This window comes from Polypterus senegalus, chromosome 5, assembly GCF_016835505.1.
Source record: "Polypterus senegalus isolate Bchr_013 chromosome 5, ASM1683550v1, whole genome shotgun sequence".
Classification (NCBI taxonomy): domain Eukaryota; kingdom Metazoa; phylum Chordata; class Cladistia; order Polypteriformes; family Polypteridae; genus Polypterus; species Polypterus senegalus.
Window position 1 is genome coordinate 128,591,433 of NC_053158.1, and position 20,803 is coordinate 128,612,235.

The 20,803-nt window shown below is 37.5% G+C and overlaps 1 protein-coding gene across 3 annotated transcripts in view; it reads left to right on the forward strand.

Moving 5' to 3' along the window:
* The window catches only part of pign (phosphatidylinositol glycan anchor biosynthesis, class N), a 283,091-nt gene that overhangs the window by 202,261 nt on the left and 60,027 nt on the right, over positions 1 to 20,803 (forward strand). For all 3 annotated transcript variants that reach the window (XM_039753344.1, XM_039753343.1, XM_039753345.1), the window contains 4 exons: positions 7,220 to 7,328; positions 7,912 to 8,014; positions 18,374 to 18,476; positions 19,249 to 19,335. In XM_039753344.1, the coding sequence (XP_039609278.1) occupies positions 7,220 to 7,328; positions 7,912 to 8,014; positions 18,374 to 18,476; positions 19,249 to 19,335 (402 nt within the window). The remainder of the gene's footprint in view (positions 1 to 7,219; positions 7,329 to 7,911; positions 8,015 to 18,373; positions 18,477 to 19,248; positions 19,336 to 20,803) is intronic.

A 20,803-nucleotide genomic window follows, 5' to 3' on the forward strand; every position in this document is an offset into this window, starting at 1 on the left:
TCTATTTATACTTTAACAAAATATCTTTCTAAAAAGATGAGTTTTTAGATTCCGTTTAAAAATATCAGTCGACTGTGGGGCTATCAGGTAGTCAGGGAGGTTGTTCCACAGTCTCGGCGCCACAGATGAAAAGGCCCTATCACCCATACTGCGAAGCTTGGTTCTAGGGATTTGGAGAGTGTTAGTGTGTACAGAGCGGAGAGTGCGTGAGGAGGTATGAGGGGTAAGGAGTTCCTGTAAGTAAAGGGGGGCATGTCCATAGATGCACTGATGGGTGAGGAGAACGACCTTGTACTCAATTATGAGTAGGACAGGGAGCCAGTGAAGGGTTTTCAGGATTGGGGTGATATGGTCATGCTTTCGCACCCTCATCAGCATCCTGGCAGCGCAATTCTGAATATACAGGAGTCTCTGAATACTCTTGCCAGGAATCCCGATGAGGAGCACATTACAGTAATCCAGCCTGGAGGAGACAAAGGCATGGACGAGCTTCTCTGCATCTTCCAGGGTGAGAGTTGGTCGGAGTTTAGCGATATTCTTGAGGTGGTAGAAAAAAGACTTACAGAGGTGTTTGATGTGGGTGTCAAAGGTGAGTTGAGGGTCCATTTTAACACCCAATTGGTGACAGAAGTGGAAAGGGGAATGTTTTGGCCAGTGAAAGTGATACTGGTGATGGTAGAAGAGCGGTGATGGTGTGATATGCAAACTAAGATGGCTTCTGTTTTGGATCTGTTTAGCTGAAGAAAATTACAGTGGTCGGGCAGGATATCCGTGGTGGAGAGGTGTACGCGGATGTTATCAACTTTTTGTTTGAAGAAATCGGTGGCCTCAGAGTGGGCAGGTGAAGGAGGTTTGAGAAGGTGATTTATAGTTGAAAAATGTTTTTTGGGGTTCCTGGAGCTGTTGCTGATGATAGTGGAATAGAACCTGGACCGTGCAACCTTCAGAGCTTCTGCATACGCCCTCTTGTGTTCCCTGTAAGCCTGTTTGTGGACAGTCAGCCCAGAGGCCTTGAGCTGCCGTTCAAGGACACGCCCAGCCGTCTTAATTTTTCGCAGTTCGCAGGTGTACCGAGGTGCTGAGCACAAGAATGAGACAGACCTGGATGTTAAGGGGGCGTGGAAGTCCAGGAGACTGCTCAGGGACTGGTTGTAAAAATTCACAAGGTCAGCAACACAGAGGGAGCTGATAGGGTCAGAGGAGAGAAGTTTAAGGTCCAGGGCCAAGGCATCCACATTGATGTTCTTCAGATTTCTGAAATGGATCTGTCGTTTTAGTTTGGTAATGGGGGTAAGAAAGGGCAGCTCCATTGACACTACGTTGTGGTCTGAAATACCAAGATCATATACCTGTAGGTTACTGATTAAGGTAGAAATTGAAATGACCAGGTCAAGTGTGGGGACATCAACATGTTGTTGTAGATTGAGAGAATCTAGTAGCTCAAGGAAATCAACAGTGAGATAACCTGTGGGATTGTCAACATGAATATTTATATCTCCTAGAATTATGATGGCTTCATTTAGGGCAGAGTAAACCTCTGACTGATGCCATGTTTCTGTCAGACACATGAAGTCAAGTCCTTTCTCCCTGATGTGTTCTTCAATCAGTGTGGCTTTATTGCAGATGGATTGAAAGTTAAACAGTTCAAATTTGACCAATGACTGTGGGGTAAATCTCTGTACTGGTCACAAAACCATAAAATTCACTCCACGCAGCTTAGAATCGACTCCACAAAATAAATCCAGCCGGGGATGTGAGAGTCTTGCGGTGTTTCTCTCAATAGCTCAGGTGTTTCCCATGCTGGAGTGCAGACATCTCACGATACTTTCAGAGTTGATAGTAGTTGGAACGATGGTGCTCTGATGACGCGTCAAACGTGCAACAGGTGACCAGAAAGATGGAATATTGGGAGCAGAGCACTTTGGCTGGTTATGGAAGATGAACTTTCGACCAGAGCCTCTATGAGTTTAACGAGGACGGCAAAGGGTTCCAAGTTCTTTAATGATGGGGATGTTAATCTCTCCCTTCTTCTTCGGTCAGAATGGCGTTCAGTTATTCTAGCTCACAACTCCGCCGACTTAACACTAGAATTACCAGGGCCTACGAAAAAACTCGTAGATCCGTCCCACCTTAAATCGCTTCTTAAATCCGTCCTCACCTCTCCGCCAGCGCCTTTTGTCCTGTTAATGTGCAGATTAAGAGCAGCAAGCAGCCGGCTATTCCTTCCCCCCCCGTCGCAGAACATGCACAAACTTCTCCCAGCTCATGCCTTGATTGATTATCTGGGAGTGAAGTGGAGTTTTAGAGTGGAAATAATAGATCGTTTTTGGAACACACACATTTCCTGTGTGTTCCGTTTCTACAGTAATCTGTATAAACACATTGTTAAAACAGAAACTTTTTCACATTTTAGTAATAAATGTTACAAAATGTAGGCATAAACTATAGAATATATGAAGCCTGATTTCCAAAGATCAAATAAACACTTTCACAAAAGGTTCAAGAATGATACATCTCCCATCAGTAGCGGTAAGATATGCTGTCACAGTCTTCCTGCCGTGCCTCAGAGACCTGAGTTTGATTCCCAGATTTGAAGAAAGAGTTGTTTTTTTTTAACCTCAAACGGACATAAAATTTATAAATTGGTATGCACTGTCAATTAATGAAATCATTATATTTTCATGTGGGATGCTCCTTTTAAAATGTTTTTTAACAAGCATACTGAGACTGCAGTTAGCATGAACAAGTGTCCTTATAACTGTTATTTTTAAGATCCATAACACACAGACAGACAGAGCACTGCGTAATAGAGACAGACAAACAAGCAGAGAATTCACTAAATAAACAGGGAAGGCACATGTACTGAAAGAAAAAAAAAAAAAGATCAACACGTGCGTTGTTCCTGCTGCACTGAATAAGCTCATGCGCTCTAACCCCTCCCCCTCTCCCCCGATCTGACTCTAAGCAACGCTCGTGCTGTTACTTTGAGTCCGATCAGAAGAGGCACGCAAACAGGCAGGCAGGCGGGGGGCGGGTTTAGAGCATACAAGAACCGTCTTTCCAACATTACGATGTGTGTACCTGTTGCAATGCGCACACTATTCTATATGCTGTGGTTTCTATTACATTGAAAGGGCACTTGACACTGACAGTTTACTTTCCTGGGGAAGCGGCTGTTTTGGAACAGAAGCTTGTCGATGTTGTATCCTCCTTTTATTTTTATTTTCTCAATGACGATCACGCTCTAACCCAACCTATTTTTCATTTAGTAGTGCTTTATCTGTCTGTCTATTATACTATGAACTCCGTCTATCTATATAGTAATAACAGTAATTTTATTATTATATAGCAGCTTCCCTGTCTGCCTATCATATAATGCCTTTCCTTCCTATCTATCTATATAACTATTCCCTTAGCTGTTTTTTTATTTATCTATTATACAGTACTTTCCCTGTTTATTTAATGACTTCTCTGCATGTTTGTCCGTCTCTGTATTACACAGTGCTCTGTATGTGTGTTATGGATCTTAAAAATTAGTTATAAGGACACTGCTTCATGTTAATTGCAGTCTCAGTTGTCAAAAAATATTTTAAAAGGAGCATCCCACATGAAAATATAACGATCTCATTAACTGACAGTGCATACCAATTTATAAATTTTATGTCCATTTGAGGTTAAAAAGAAAAAAATAGTAACAGTTTCTCCCCAACGTGGAGTCGAACTCAAGTCTTTCAGGCACAGTAGATATGCTACGACAGCAACTCATAGCACTGTGCCACGGGAGCTGCTGTGTTACCCTTGAACCTTTTATGAAAGTGTTTACTTGGTCTTTGTAAATCAGGCTTCATATATTCTATAGTTTATCTATATTTTCCATCCATCCTTCCATTTTCCAATATGAAAAAGTTTCTATTTTAACAATGTGTTTACACAGATTACTGTAGAAACGGAACACACGTGAAATGCGTGTGTTCCAAATAACGATCTATTATTTCCACTCTAAAACTCCACTTCACTCCCAGATAATCAATCAAGGCATGAGCTGGGAGAAGTTCGTGCATGTTCTGCGATGGTGGGGGATGGAATAGCCGGCTGCTTGCTGCTCTTAATCTGCACATTAACAGGACAAAAGATGTTGGGAGAGGTGCAGACGGATTAAGTAGCGATTTAAGGTGGGATGGATCTACGTGTTTTTTCATAAGCTCTGGTAATTCTAGTGTTAAGTAGGCAGAGTTGTGAGCTAGAATAACTGAACGCCATTCTGACCGAAGAAGAAGGGAGAGATGCTATCCAGACAGCGCCGTAAAATCCAAAGCAGACGATAAAACAGAAAATCCGGGCATTAGGTGAGTAGACAGCAAAAACTTGATAAAATCCGTAAAATCCATGGCAGACGGTAAAACAGTACATCCAGGCAACAGTGAGTAGTCAGCTAAAACTTAATAAAACTTGGTAAAATCCATAAAAACCCAAGGCAGATGATGAAACAGTACAAAAAGGTACGAAACTTTCTAACTAAAAACTAAAAGTAAAATAATAAATTTGTAATATAATACTCAGAGGAAGAAGCGGCAAACATTCAATGCCAGCGTCCTCTCCACTCGCTCCAAGTAAGTTAAAATGAAACATGAAAACATCCAACCTATAAGGGCATCGATTTTGCAGTCTTCTAGATGTTCAGTGCACAAAAATGCTTTTTCCTTAGGCCTTTTCAAACATGTCTTTGAGGAAGATTTTGCATGAGGACCTTAATTTCCATCCATACAAAAGTATGGCAGTGCAGGAATTTGCTGAGAGAGACTGGAGAATTGTGCATGAACATTCTGCAAACCATTCATCGAGGTGCTATCATCATGTGCAGTGACGAGGCACATTTCTATTTGAATGGTTACGTAAACAAGCAAAACTTTCGCAATTGGACTGAAACCAACCAACTTCATCAGAGACCCCTGCACAGTGAGCGTATTACAGTTTGGCGCACTATTGTAGAATTTGGCATTGTAGGCCCTAACTTTTTTGAGGAGGGGGAAGCAATGGTGTTTGTCACTTTAAAACGTTACTTTGAAATGCTTGACAACTTTTTCGGCCCCAGCTGAAAGAAATGGATGTGGTGGATGCCTGGTTTCAATAGGATGGAACAACAGCTCATACTGCGTGGAGATCAATGCAAGTATTGCAGGGTGTGTTTCTGGGGAAGCTGATCTCCCTGCGCAGTGATGACGGGTGGCCTTCATGTTTGCTTGATCTCACTCCGTGAGATTTCTATCTCAAGCATATCTCAAGACTATCTCATGTAAAAGGTATACACACACTGACCTCAAAACCTTGAAGCCCTCAAGGAAGCTATTTGTAACAAAATCATTGCTATTCCCCTTGAAATGGCCAAATGAGTTTTGCGAGCGTTCATAAATCGTCTTGATGAGTCGCAAATAATGAGCACCACCTTGAAGATATCATCTATAAAACACAGTGGTAAAAAAAAAAAACTATTTTATATACCCTTTCTTGTGTCGTTATGAAATTTATTTTATCTACGTTTTTGTAGAATTAACGTTTGAAATGTGGTACTTCTATTTGGCTCACCCTGTACTATAACATGAAAAAAGTTTGTGTTTTAGTTATACAGTCAACCCTCGTTTATCGCGGTTAATCCGTTCCAGACTCTGCTATGATAAATGAATTTCCGCGAAGTAGGATTCTTTATTTATAAATCAAATATTTTCTCAGTTAGATTATAGAAAACCTGTTTATGACCTTCTAAATACATCTTCTAACATTATTAGAGCCCTACATGAAAATAACACCCTTTAGTCAAAAGTTTAAACTGTGCTCCATGACAAGACAGAGGTGACAGTTCCGTCTCACAATTAAAAGAATACAAACATATCTTCCTCTTCAAAGGAGTGCGTGTCAGGAGCAGAGAATGTCAGAGAGAGAGACAGAGACAAGCAAACAATCAAAAATCAATACGTGCTGTTTGGGCTTTCAAGTATACAAAGCACCGCACAGGAAGCATATCGTATATCATTGAGGAGTTATATTTAATATGTAATACGTGCTCTGATTGAGTAGCTTCTCGGCTATCTTGCAATAGCGTCCCTTGTATGAAATCAACTGGGCAAAGCAACTGAGGAAGCATGTTCCATAAATTAAAAGACCCATTGTTCGCAGAAATCCATGAACCAGCGAAAAATCTGTGATATATATTTAGATATGCTTACATTTAAAATCCATGATATAGCGAGGGATCACTGTATGTTGAACATTTCTTGTCTCACATTTCCTGCCATCCTACATTTACCCAAATCATTGCAGACACAAAACACACATGAAATACGTGTGTTCCAGATAATGATATATTATTTACCCTGTACAATTCCAGACCTACACCCAGATAAACAGACTTGAGCTGGGAGAAGTTTTTGTCTGACTTGAGCTACATTGGTGGGGTATGGGTTAGCAGGCTGCTGGCTGCTTGCTGCTTGTGCTGATTGACACATTTGCAAAACAAAGACATTGATAAAGAGGTGTGAAGGAATTTAAGGTGGCCCGGCATTATGACTTTTTTCATAGGCTTCAGAAATTCTGTGTTAAATCTTACAGTTTAAGAGGGCTGTTTTTTCTTTGGTTTCGAAACATGAATTTTCTTTTCTCTTTTTATGTAGTCATCTACCCACTCCTCCCTAAAAGGAGGGGGCTGTCTTATTTTAAAAGACCGTCAGTTCCAAGAAAATTTTAGGTGCCCAGTCTTGTAATTATGTGTTGGAGATCAGATATGTAAAGTTATTTTATGTGTCCTCCCCTTAATGCCTAACAGGCCATTCCAGGGTTTTTTCAAGGATCTGGTAAAAGAGGCAGAGATAACGAGTTTCCTGTAAGAGCGAATTCAGCCATATAGAGGAGAGTTAAAGTGGAGATATATGGAAAATACCCTTAGAAAATCAGGCAGACTGACCTAATAGTTATGCTACTAGATGTTGTGCTATTTACATATTTAACTTTGTTCAACAGCTTGCTTTTAAATAATAAAACACCTTTCATTGTGTATTTCTACTGGTCTGGCAGTCCAAGATGTCTTATAATGTTCTCTAGAAGAAACTCTAAAGTTTCAATGCTGTTACTATCCAGAATCAAATATAGTTTTCTTTTGAGAAGATTTGCAGCTTTTGTTATAATTGTTTAACATAATATTAATTTACCATGTCTTCCTTTATTCTAGGTATTGCATGTGATTTTATGTATATATATAGTAAACAGCACCCAGTACAGTCTGAACCTCAAACAAGGGTTGCCACTATTCTGTCAAGTTGTAAGCTGGGCAACACTAGGTGTGTATTTTTTTGTTGTCTAATTTATCTTTTTTTTTTTTTTTACCATTTTGAATTTATGGGTGAGGTTTGCATGCTTTCATGAATACACTGTTTTTATTAGGTTCATCAATAAGTTTTCTAATTCATGTATTTTACAAGGCGTAGATCATGAGACCACAAAGCTGTGTTATTGTACTGTTCAGTGCATAGCATCATAGTGATGATGAGGTTGGAAGCAGAACTGACTGAACTTTGCATATTTCATGAGTATCATTATACTACATAATAATGAGTGAAATTGTTAGTATTCGTTTAATCTGTTGGTCTTTATTTCATATCAACATTTGAATAATCTCACTGTCCTTTAATGTTATTTACAATGATAAAAAAATTAAAATTAGTTAAATGCTAATATTTTATTAGTATTAGAATTAATACTGTAATCACAGAATTCAGAATGCAGTGAATAAGGATTTTCAGTTCATTACTGCATGGCTGTTTTAGTCAGACAGAATACTTATACAGTTGTTTAAATTGTTATGTTTAACCTGATTAGAGTTATCATTTTACTGGATATTGTCTTTTAATGTGTGTCTTTCAGGCTGTTCTTTTGTGGTACCTTTACTGAGCTCAACACTCTTACTACAACGACTGCTAAGTATATTTCTTTCAATGGTATCAACCTACATTTTACTCAGCACTGGGTAATCAGTTCTATTTTTTGTCCTTCACATAGTACATTTTTGCTTCCCATCAATTTAGACATTTGTTTTCGTAGAATGTGGTATGACAGCCATGAGCTACAGTCTTCTGTTTAAGATTTGGAAAGTTTATGTCTCTAGGCAGACTTGGGAAACACTACTGCTGGCAATTTTAAATTTAATTTAGATAAGCTAATTTAAGCATTATAATTCTGAACAAATATCTTTTTAGCCATTGTGTTGTCTCATTTCTGTAGTTGGGCATTGTGGACGAAATTGAAAAGAACCTGTCATGATATAGTCACCTGCTGCCAAAACTTTATGTACAGTACTTGTTAAAGATTATTCAATGTCATAGAACTAGATAAGTACAAATGGTTAAGTAGTGAGTCTTAAATATGGTGCATGCACAGCAAAAGACATAATTTAGAAATGTTAACCCTAGTGAAGTGTTGATCTATTGCAGATCTAAATTGGACACTTTTCATTACAAAAGATTCAAACAGTGATTGGTAAATTGGCTGACCACAAATAAACAATCCTTTTAGCATTTGCTTTTCTGAGCTCTACAGTAATATAGTTGTATTGTTCTTGAATTGTTCGCACATTTTTTTTTTTTTTGCTGTGAAGTTCCCCTTAATAATACGGATTAATAAAGTATCTATCTATCTATCTATCTATCTATCTATCTATCTATCTATCTATCTATCTATCTATCTATCTATCTATCTGTCTCTCTGTCTCTCTATCCTATCTATCTATCTATCTATCTATCTATCTATCTATCTATCTATCTATCTATCTATCTGTCTCTCTATCCTATCTACTCTATCTCTATCTATATATCTATCTAAACAGAGAAAGGAAAGGCACACTTTACCAGAGAGTAAAAAATGTAATAATAGCCTTTACATTAAAGAAAGTGGAGTAGTAAGCTGAAAATATATCCAGTGGAGTCATCCTCATTAGACAAACGGCAAGAAAAGCTACTTTAATGAATTTAGACCTTTTCTTGTTGTCCTTTAATTAAAATGGATACTGATTGTCTGAGTGTGGACAGTAAGCAAGTTTGTGTTAAGTGAACCAGCTCACATTTTAATTAGAAAAAGAAAAAATAAATAAGAATTTTGAAATTGCTGCTTTCTAAACAGTAGACTTGTCACCTTAGCAACTAATTTGTCTATATTACTTGTAAACTTGTTAATCATGTTAGTCTTGTATCTTGTTGATACAGTGCAGCCGGAAAGTATTCACAGCACATCACTTTTTCCACATTTTGTTATGTTACAGCCTTATTCCAAAATGGATTAAATTCATTTTTTTCCTCAGAGTTCTACACACAACACCACATAATGATAAGGTGAAAAAAGTTTACTTGAGATTTTTGCAAATTTATTAAAAATAAAAAAATTGAGAAAGCAGATGTACATAAATATTCACAGCCTTTGCCATGAAGCTCAAAATTGAGCTCAGGTGCATCCTGTTTCCCCTGATCATACTTGAGATGTTTCTGCAGCTTAACTGGAGTCCACCTGTGGTAAATTCAGTTGATTGGATATGATTTGGAAAGGCACACACCTGTCTATATAAGGTCCCACAGTTGACAGTTCATGTCAGAGCACAAACCGAGCATGAAGTCAAAGGAATTGTCTGTAGACCTCCGAGACAGGATTGTCTTGAGGCACAAATCTGGGGTAGGTTACAGAAAAATGTCTGCTGCTTTAAAGGTCTCAATGAGCACAATGGCCTCCATCATCCGTAGGTGGAAGAAGTTCAAAACCACCAGGAGTCTTCCTAGAGCTGGCCGGCCATCTAAACTGAGCAATTGGGGGAGAAGGGCCTTAGTCAGGGAGGTGACCAAGAACCCGATGTTGACTCTGTCTGAGCTCCAGAGGTCCTCTGTGGAGAGAGGAGAAACTTCCAGAAGGACAACCATCTCTGCACCAATCCACCAATCAGGTCTATATGGTAGAGTGGCCAGACGGAAGCCACTCCTTAGTAAAAGGCACATGGCAGCCCACCTGGAGTTTGCCAAAAGGCACCCGAAGGACTCTCAGACCATGAGAAACAAAATTCTCTGGTCTGATGAGACAAAGATTGAACTCTTTGGTGTGAATGTCAGGCGTCACGTTTAGAGTAAACCAGGCAAATACCATCCCTACAGTGAAGCATGGTGGTGGCAGCATCATGCTGTGGGGATGTTTTTCAGCGTCAGGAACTGGGAGACTAGACAGGATAAAGGGGAAGATGACTGCAGCAATGTACAGAGACATCCTGGATGAAAACCTGCTCCAGATTGCTCTTGACCTCAGACTGGGGCGATGGTTCATCTTTCAGCAGGGCAACGACCCTAAGCACACAGCCAAGATATCAAAGAAGTGGCTTCAGGACAACTCTGTGAATGGCCTTGAGTGGCCCAGCCAGAGCCCAGACTTGAATCCGATTGAACATCTCTGGAGAGATCTTAAAATGGCTGTGCACCGACGCTTCCCATCCAACCTGGTGGAGCTTGAGAGGTGCTGCAAAGAGGAATGGGTGAAACTGGCCAAGGATAGGTGTGCCAAGCTCGTGGCATCATATTCAAAAAGACTTGAGGCTGTAATTGCTGCCAAAGGTGCATCAACAAAGTATTGAGCAAAGTCTGTGAATACTTATGTACATGTGATTTCTCAGTTTTTTTATTTTTAATAAATTTGCAAAAACCTCAAACATTTTTCACGTGTCATTATGGGGTGTTGTGTGTAGAATTCTGAGGAAAAAAAATGAATTTAATCCATTTTGGAATAAGGGCTGTAACATAGCAAAATGTGGAAAAAGTGATGTGCTGTGAATGTCTCATGAACATTTGACAGATTTATGGCTTTTTTAAAGGTTTATTTGTGCTTTATTATTTGTTTGTGTGTGTCATACAGTCTATGTTCTGATAAGAAACAAGTACTGCATAATTAAAATGACAGTCTATATGCAGAATTATACCTCAAGAATTAAAAGCTGGTAAACTGAAAAAAACACCTCTATAAATATAGTAAATGTACATTTTAACAACAAAAATGTGTTATGCAACTAATGATGAAAAATGATTAAAACCTATTAGTGCATGTATGTTTATATTTAGCCAGTGTCATTCCCATTAACAAAAATTGAAATAAAATATGTTGTTAAACTAAAAATAATCATTTTGTTAACCAAAACAAAAACAAAAAAAACCCGCCTGAAAGCTAAAACTGAAAGAAAATGAAAAAATAATAATTAAAACAAAGCTAGTTTTTGAAATTTTAATTTTGATCCTCACTATTACTAGTCTTTGTACATAGTGTAAATGTGAATGTGCATTTGCCTTTATATTATTTCGCTTGTGTCTGTCCGTGCTCGATATAAACAATGGTTGCCACAACTACTATATCCCTCCACAACAACACCGAGGAATCCATGTTACTAGCAGAGTCTGGGTCTTAGGCTTATCTTAGTCTTTAATTCTTCAATGTGACCAATTATCAACTGTGGGATTTGAGTGTTTATTCAGTGCATACTTTGTTACTGACCGAAACTGCATTAAGACACTACTATTTTACACTTCCTCTTTCATTCACTTCAAGGTAAGCCTCTTGCCTTTGTTATTCACCAAAACTGCATTATGACACTGCCATGTTACACCTTCATTTCAACGTAAGCCTCCCAATAAAATGAAAAGGCACAAACAGCCTAGCTGCAACCAACAGAAACAGTCTCGCACCTACATACTCACACCAATGCACCGAGGCAGAACATCTACATCACACCAGACCAACCAGCACGGGCAAGATGCCTTAGAACAACAAAGACAACATATGACAAACCACAGAGCGACATTATCTGAAGATCAGTGGCAACAAGTCTTGCACCTAGACAGTGAACGAAAAAACAAATTACACACACAACCTTCCTAAAGAGCAGCGTCAAACTGCCAGACAACAAGAAATATTACGACTGAAAAACTACAGGGATTCCATAACGTTGACAACTCAAAACAAGATATTCCCATTATATTACTGCGTAAGCAATTTCCTGTTTGTTTATCATATTGTATGACCATCACCAAGTCACAACAATAAATGTTTAATAATGTTGGATTTTATTTGCCAGGTCCTGTTTTTACCCATGGCTAGTTGTACAATACATTTTCCAGAGTTACACTGAAACCTGGGTTAAACGTACAGATACTTTCAGGTTACACACAGGGGAATATTTTCACTGACAATAACGTTTATGCAACAAACTGTGTTTTCCAACAATTATTATAGATGTCAGTATACTACATTACCTGATGGCCACACTTCACACATACTCACTTACATGTGCCCTGCATTTCCCTTCTTATCCAATATGTTCTGTTAACCTGTTCATGATATACTTTGCATTGTATGTATTCATGCTGTTACAAATAACTATAACATCCTCTCACAAGTCACTACTTATTAAAATAATCTCCTTTCTTACTGTAACGTGATGTTCTTCTCTTCCTCATCAATCATTTCATTAACACTTTTGTTCTTGAGAAATTTTCGCAAGTACGGTTTGCTATTTCATTATATATTATTTAAAACCCATCCGTGTAGTCATAAATTTGGTTAGGAGGTGAGCATTGATTTGTGCTCATGTGTAAGAATCCCTTGCTGCTAGTGTCTAAATCTTTGGGTTTTATTGGTCTTTTCATCCACCAGTCAGCTTTCACTTATAGAACTTAGAGGGAATACCTTGTCGCTTGTCAATGACTTATTCTGTGGATTTCATTGACTAAAACTGACCGTAAGTCACAGATGTTCCATTGTCTGCGAAATGGCATGCAGATTTAACTAAATTTCAATGAACAGGAGCTTAAATTAAAACATGCCACAGGTTTGGAAGATACAGCTAAATAATTTGAAAAGCCATGGAGGATTTGTCAAGCTTGACGAATAGCCACTGCCACGCTTTAGATTCAGTTAGTATTTGGACTAGAAAAAAGAAGGTAGGAATTTTAAGCCATTTATCCTTATTTCCTACAGATCTTGCTTGGTATTTGACGGTACCTTGGCTGTGACAGATTAAGCAGATGCATAGCATGCAGTCAGTGTTATCAGCTGATCCAACGTTACATGTATGCATTTAGTTTTAATTGGGTTATTAGTATTGATGTTTTAATGTGAGCAGAGCGGTCTTGTAGAGCGCATTTCATCACATTATCGTGGTAAATTCCTCTGTGTTGTATGTTTCATTGGTAGCAAATGGATGGACTGCAAGTATCTTAATAAAATTAGAGTGGCATGATATTGCAAAGTTTTTAACAAGGTATCTGTGTCTGAGTGTTTACTTGGCAGCGGGATGGATATCTAACAAATGAATAGTCATTGAATGGTTGATGTTCATTCAGCATACTGTATGGCTGTAAAACTGATAATGAAATCGTTACTTCATCCTATTCAGTGTTCCTTATCATCATGGGTGATTATAACATTAACATTTATATTCTTGCATGTAAACATAGAAAAAATATTTGTTCATGGCTTTTTTTTCTCCTACTTGTTCCTTAATCTAAGTCAAGACTTTCACTTTCAAAAGTTTTTTTAATGTGTGATATTAGTTTGCATCCTGCGTTATTAGTGTTATCTTTGCTTTTACTTCTATTTTATTCATTTGACTATTTGTAATGAGCTTTGAGCATTCAAAAAGTTCCATATAAATAAAATGTGTTAATAATAATGATATTATTAGCATATATCCACATCTCCAGAGTCTCCTCAACCTGCTCCTTACTCTTCCTACAGATTGCAATGTCATCAATGCAATGCATGTTGTTTACCTATATTTATTTTCCTACAGTGTAAAGTTACAACCAGACTGCAGAGCTTCCTGTGTTTGATCTTATTCAGGAAAAGATCCCAGTCTCCCCATGGGAGAAAGGCTTTCCGAGACTAAGGTCATAAAGCTTGTGAAACTGTTTCTGGACAAAGGCAGAACCATAACAGCAGATGCGTAGAGTGCGGCAGGAGCTTCCACCTGCAGCTAAAGTCATTCGCGTACTGAAATAGCATTGCACATGTACGTTTGTCAGCATACCTGTGTCGATCAAACACATGAAGCTCTACAGTCTTGTTGTGACTTTACACTGTAGGAAGATAAGTAAATAAATATAGGTAAACTGCATTCGATGTGGATTTTATATAAGTAACATATACATGTTTTTCATATAAAGACGGTCACAAACGGAAACTTTGCATGATACCTTGGCAAGCTCTGCAAGCCCTGCTGTTTCTTTAAAGGACATGTGTGGGGCAGACTGGCAGGATGATGCCCAACTATCCAAACAGTGCCGTCTTTCGCCTTTACGCCTGGTGCAGTTGCGTTGTTATGTGTGAGTGGACGTTTCTTGCGGGGAGGGCTTCTGTACTCTTTCTCCGATGTAGTACCCTCATCTGAGTTCACCTCTGTTATAGCACATCTTTATTTGTAAACAGCAGTGTCAGATCAGAGGGAGCTTGAACGTGACTGAGAGTAAAAACTGGAAAAAAAAATTCTAACCTTTACAAGTACCATAAATTTACACTGGCTGTTACAGACTCAAATCAAATGTGTGTTTTTATTGTATAATAGTAACAATAAGAGCAGTTCACTACTCAAAGCGGTAATTTTGGTTCGCGGCCTCTTGATTATGAGTCAGCAGGTCTTACCGCTGCACCACCCAAGAGATTGTGTCAGTGTTGTACCCTAAACCGATTTCTTTTTCTTTGGTTATACTTTTGAATAAAAGCGCATTTGCTTTGTTATACGTGTACCTTTTGTGAAAGTGTTATTTGATATTTGGACTTCAGTCTTTATGCATTATACACATGTCCACATTTTTTCGTTTGTACTATAACATGAAAAAGTTTGTTTTAGGTATGTGTTCAACATTTCTTACATTTCTCACATTTCCTGTCATCCAACATTTACATAGATCATTGTAGACACAGAACACAAATGAAATGCATGTGTTCCGATTAATGATATATTATTTAACCTATACAACTCCAGGCACCACACACCAAGATAAACAAGACTGGAGCTGGGATAACTTTTTGCCCTAGTTGACTGAGGCTGAGGGGGGGATGAGACAGTAGGGTGTTTGCCACTTGTACTGATCGACACATTTACAAAACAAAAGACACTAATGGGGAGGTGCAAAGGAATTTAAGGTGGTCCAGGATTGCAAGTTTTTTCATAGCCTTCAGGGATTCTAGTGTTAAGTTGATTGGTACGCCATGAGTGAAATGCAGTTTGACAACATTTTAAAAAAGCTGTGTTTTTACACTTGTGGACATGTTCGTGTGGACATGTTTGGTGAGTAATACAAAATTAATAAAATTTAAAAAAAAAAAATGAAAAATAATTGCTGAAACTCTAACAACAGAAAATGAACAAAAAAACTAAAAATAGAAAATTGTTAAAAACTGGCAGTAAATAAAAGCTAAAATGAAAAACAAAAAACTAAGTAAAAACTGATATTAGAAAATGTTTAATTAAAACCAAGTAAAAAATAAATTCAACAACTGAACAAAAACTAAAATTTAAAAATATGTTATAACTAGAAAACACTGCATTTAAGTGTTTAGCTGCCCAAATCAATTAAGTGAATCAATGTGTGAGAATGTATATATTTTTTGTTAGACAAATAGTGAAATTATAATTTTATTTATTTATTTATTTATTTATTTATTTTTGTCATTGAACAACAAGCCTACAGCATTTCATCTTGTTAATAAAAATGAACAGTTAACACATGTGGTCTGTAGTTTAATTATAAAAATAACAAAGTTAACACTTAAATGTAGAACATAAAGCTTCTCTGTGTCTGGTATTGCAAAAAGATTTTTAAAGGGATAAAGAAAAAAAAATGGTATTGGAATTGGCTGATTCCTTCCATCCATCCATCCATCCATCATCCAACCCGCTATATCCTAACTACAGGGTCATGGGGGTCTGCTGGAGCCAATCCCAGCCAACACAGGGTGCAAAGCAGGAAACAAACCCGGGCAGGGCGCCACCACACACACACACCCACACACCAAGTCCACACTAGGGACAATTTAGGATCACCAATGCACCTAACCTGCATGACCGTGGGAGGAAACTGGAGTACCCGGAGGAAACCCACGCAGACATGGGGAGAACATGCAAACTCCACGCAGGGAGGACCCGGGAAGCGAACCTAGGTTTCCTAACTGCGAGGCAGCAGTGCTACACACCGCTCCACCATGCCGTCTGTTTCACATTATATACTATAGAAATATTTAAAAATCTTACTTCCAGCATGCCAGTTCTCATTGCACATGAATACTGTATAGATTTTACATAGATTTTTATTGGGAAGAAGAAAGAGCGTTCAGTGTTCCACTAAAGATTGATGAGAAATAAGAAGCCTTTGGTATTGTTTCTGTCATAACTTTGAGAGTTTAAATAGACATCAATAGTAAGGTCCAAATTGAAAGCTGCTTTTTCATATTTTTATGTCACTCTTTGCCACCAACAGCTTAATACTGGAATAAGTAGGTTTGAAAATTAGAAATGTATAGTAATACAAGATAAAAAAAAATAAAAAAAAACTGAACTGGAATAAGTGGGTTAAGAAAATATATGTACGGTTCCTTGCAAACGTTTTTGTGTGTATACTGTAGGTGTTTGTCCTGTTTTGTCACATTGTAATCTGGTATTAAAATGGATTTCATTTGGATTTTATGCAATTGATATAATAATATAGTCCAAATTGTTGCAGTGGAATGAAAATAAAATAACTTGTGTATATAAAAACAAGTAAAATCTGAACAGTTGTGAGTATATGTGTATTCATCCTCTTTGCTATGAAATCTCTAAATGAGATCTGGTCAAACCAATTAACTTCAGAAGTCACATAATTAGTCAATTAGTCTCCACCTGTGTGCAATCATAGTGTCACATGTTGTCTGTATAAATAGACCTGTTCTGGTAGGCTGACTCTGCAACACTACTAAGCGAGCAATTCCAAACAGAGATAAACTTGTGTAAAAAATATCCCAGAAAAAAAAAGTCATTGCAGGGACTGGGAAGCTGGTCAGTGTGGAAGGATAGATAGATTGCATTAGTACAAAACAATTCTTGAGGAAAACCTTTTTCAATCTGCCAGAGATCTGAGACTGGGATGAAGAATGTTCTGCTTCCACCAGGACAATGACCCTAAACAGACTGAAAAAGCTACACAAGAGTGGTTTTCTTCTTTTGGCTGCTCCCGTTAGGGGTTGCCACAGCGGATCATCTTCTTCCATATCTTTCTGTCCTCTGCATCTTATTTTGTTACACCCATCACCTGCATGTCCTCTCTCACCACATCCATAAACCTTCGCTTAATCCTTCCTCTTTTCCTCTTCCCTGGCAGCTCTACCCTTAGCATCCTTCTCCCAATATACACAGCATCTATCCTCTGCACATGTCCAAACCAACACAATCTCGCCTTTCTGACTTTGTCTCCCAACCATCCAACTTGACCTGACCCTCTAATTTACTCATTTCTAATCCTATCTATCCTCATCACGCCCAAAGTGGTTTAAAGGGAAATATTTAGATGTCTTAGAATGGACAAAGTCAAAGTCCAGACCTCAGTCTAGTTGAGAATATGTGGAATGACTTGAAGATTGCTGTGAACCCATCTAACTTGAAGGTGTTGGAGCAGTTTTTTCTTGAGGTATAGGTAAAAATCCCAGTGGCTAGATATGCTAAGCTTATAGAGACATTCCTCAAGAGATCTGCAACTGAAATTGCAGCAAAAGTACTGAATTTGAGAGGTGAATTCATACTGGTACTCATGATTTCTGTTTTTTTTTTCTTTTTTTGTGTTAATTATTGTTTATGTCACAATAAGAAATATTGTGCACCTTCAAAGTGGTAGGCATGTTGTGTGAATCAAATGGTGCTACCTACCCAAAAATCCATTTTAATTCCAAGTTGTAATGCGACAAAACAGGACACATGAGGTGGTTTGGGGGTGAACACTTTTACAAGGCACTGTGAAATAATAATTTCTTCACATAGAAATAATTATATCATATTTATTTTATCTACATACTTTTTCTTTTTCCGAAAATATACAGTACATTCCAGTTTAGGTGTGAAATCTAAATTGGCCTCAAATGAATACGTAAGGGCATGCCTGAGTGTCCCTTGTGGTAGACTGGCATCCCAGACTCAATTAGCGATTACTCAATACTAATTGCAGCTGGTGTACAGTAGAGTCTGGCTCCCTATGAAGCTAGAAAGGAAAAATGGGTTCAGAAAATACAGTATGCACATATCAATTCTGAGACTGTGATTAAAAGAATAATTTTTTTTTTCTTTCAGGTATGAGGCATTATTTCCTCTTGTATTGTTTTACCTAATGTTTGTCTGGATTAACATGGAACAGGAGGTGAATCCTCTTGTCAGTATTTCCCCATGGGTAAAGGTACAGTATGAATATAATTTTGTGCATTTCTCTCTCTGGCATTTTTATGTATTTTGCTGTATTTTCTTATTGTTTATTGACATGCACGGCCATTGTTTATTTGTGTCAACTGTTATTTTATGCTTGCTTAAAAATACCTGAAGGATTATTTCCCAGAGGTTGCATTTTAAATATTTACTTTCGGAAATGATGTAAAGTAGTGTAAATTGTTTGAATTGATAATCTTTGATTAATATTCTTATATTTACTGAAACTCGGTAACATTAATTAAATAAAATATAATTGGAATTCTGTAGCACAATGGGGCAGAATTTTTTGCTTCATACACTTAGACCTAGTATAGCTCTCATGGTGTCTTAAATTGGGAATTTAAAATATTTTTTGTGTATGTTAGTTAACTGGTGACTCTAAGCTGTGAGCATTGTTGTGTGCCATGCAAAAGACAGGTATTACATACCTACCTGGTTCCTGTCTTGTGACCAGTTTGAAAGGGATAGATTCTGACATGTGGCAATGCCGTTGTGAAAAGTGGAATGATGCATGTTATTAAGTGTTGAGTAATACATGTTGGAATTCAACAGATCCTGAGTAATGCATCATATAATTCACCTAAGGCCCTCTTTTCCATTATTTTTTATTGACAAAATAGTAGTGTGATTTTTTTTTTTTTTAATAAACACTAAATAAATTACGCACTGTTGTCCAGATTATTTAAATTAAATGTGTTTTTAATATCTGCCCCATGACATAAACTTTTACTTGTCTTTTGCAGATTTTTAGCATAGACTTTTCTGAGAATACTGACTATGTAAACTTAAGGCCACTCCAACCAGATGACATCAGGCGATCATACTTTTTTGTATCCTTTGTAAGTGCTTTAACTGTTAAAGATGTTTTAACAAAGGGTGGGCACTAGATGGCAGTAGTTCTTCAGAGGGTCTTTGGTTCCTTTTTTTACATATGGTCATTGTACTGTCAGAAGAGAAATTTTTTAAAGTTTTTCTTTTACACAAAAAATAAAATATAAATTAACTTTTAAAACTGCAGAAAGTTGTACTCAATTGACAAATATAGATTAAGAGGCATAATTCATAAACAAGAACAGCTGTATTAATGAAAATATCCTAACATTATATTGTTAAGATAGCTTAAGTTTTCTGATTAGAAAAACAGACCGTTCAGCAAATGCAGCTCATAATTGTAATTCTTTGAATTAGGGCTGCAATAACTAATCATCATAATCAGTAATAATCGAATATTAAAAGTGTTGGCAATGAATCACTTTTCTTGATTAGCTTTTTACATCATTAGGCTGATTACGTTGTGGTACACAATTGCATCACTGCTTCATTCAGTTTTGAACACAGTTGAAAAATGACAAATGACAAGTAAGTTACAGAGAAGATGGTGAAACCAAAGACTTCCAGAATTTGGGAGTGCTTTACTTGAATGCAGAAAAAAAGTTGTAAGTTGCAAAATGTGTTGATCTGACCTCGTATGGCACAGAGGCACAATGGTAATGTATGAACATTTGAAAAGGAAACACACTGTTAAAGGCTCCATGGAAGAGGGAAGACTCACCTTCAGCCCAATAATGTTACTTGAGCATTATATGATACAGATATATGAACTGAATGTTTGCTGGTCATAATGACATGACTTTGGTCTGAATTCAGAAATAATCCGAGTCACACTAACAGCAACAGAATTTAATGCCTGGCTACTAAAAAAATATGTCATTTAGGAGTACACGATATGTATTGTCTACAATAATATCTTAGTTATCATTTTAATGATTTGCAAACTGAAATTATTGAGTATGTCCCTCACTTTTCAAAAAAACAAAAACATGCTTTGAGAAGTCCACACATTCACTGTCTCATGTAACCTAACAGGGTAGACCATTGGGCATGTATAAAGTGAGTGCATTGGCGTGCTTCGTCAGCACATAGCTGCCTACAAATAAGTGAGCACCAAGAGTACCAGGGGATAAAAGAACCTCACAATCTATGTTGTTAGATTTAATTGCAAGAAATAGATAATCATCCTTAGAATGGTGGTGGTTTGGCTTTGAAAAGACTGATGCTGCTCAAAAGACAATAACTATATTGGAAATCGGTTGCCGTTAAAGAGAGCTTGACAACTAATTTGTTTCAGCATCTGCGAACTAACCACTGCACAGAATATGAAGAATATGAAAGGCTTCATGAGTTAGCTGTCAATGACAGGTCTAAATCACCAAAGGTACAAGCACAAAAGCACACTCAGCAAACTTAGGTGGAATCATTCTTCAAAATAGTGCCATACGACCAGAAAAGCATCAGATG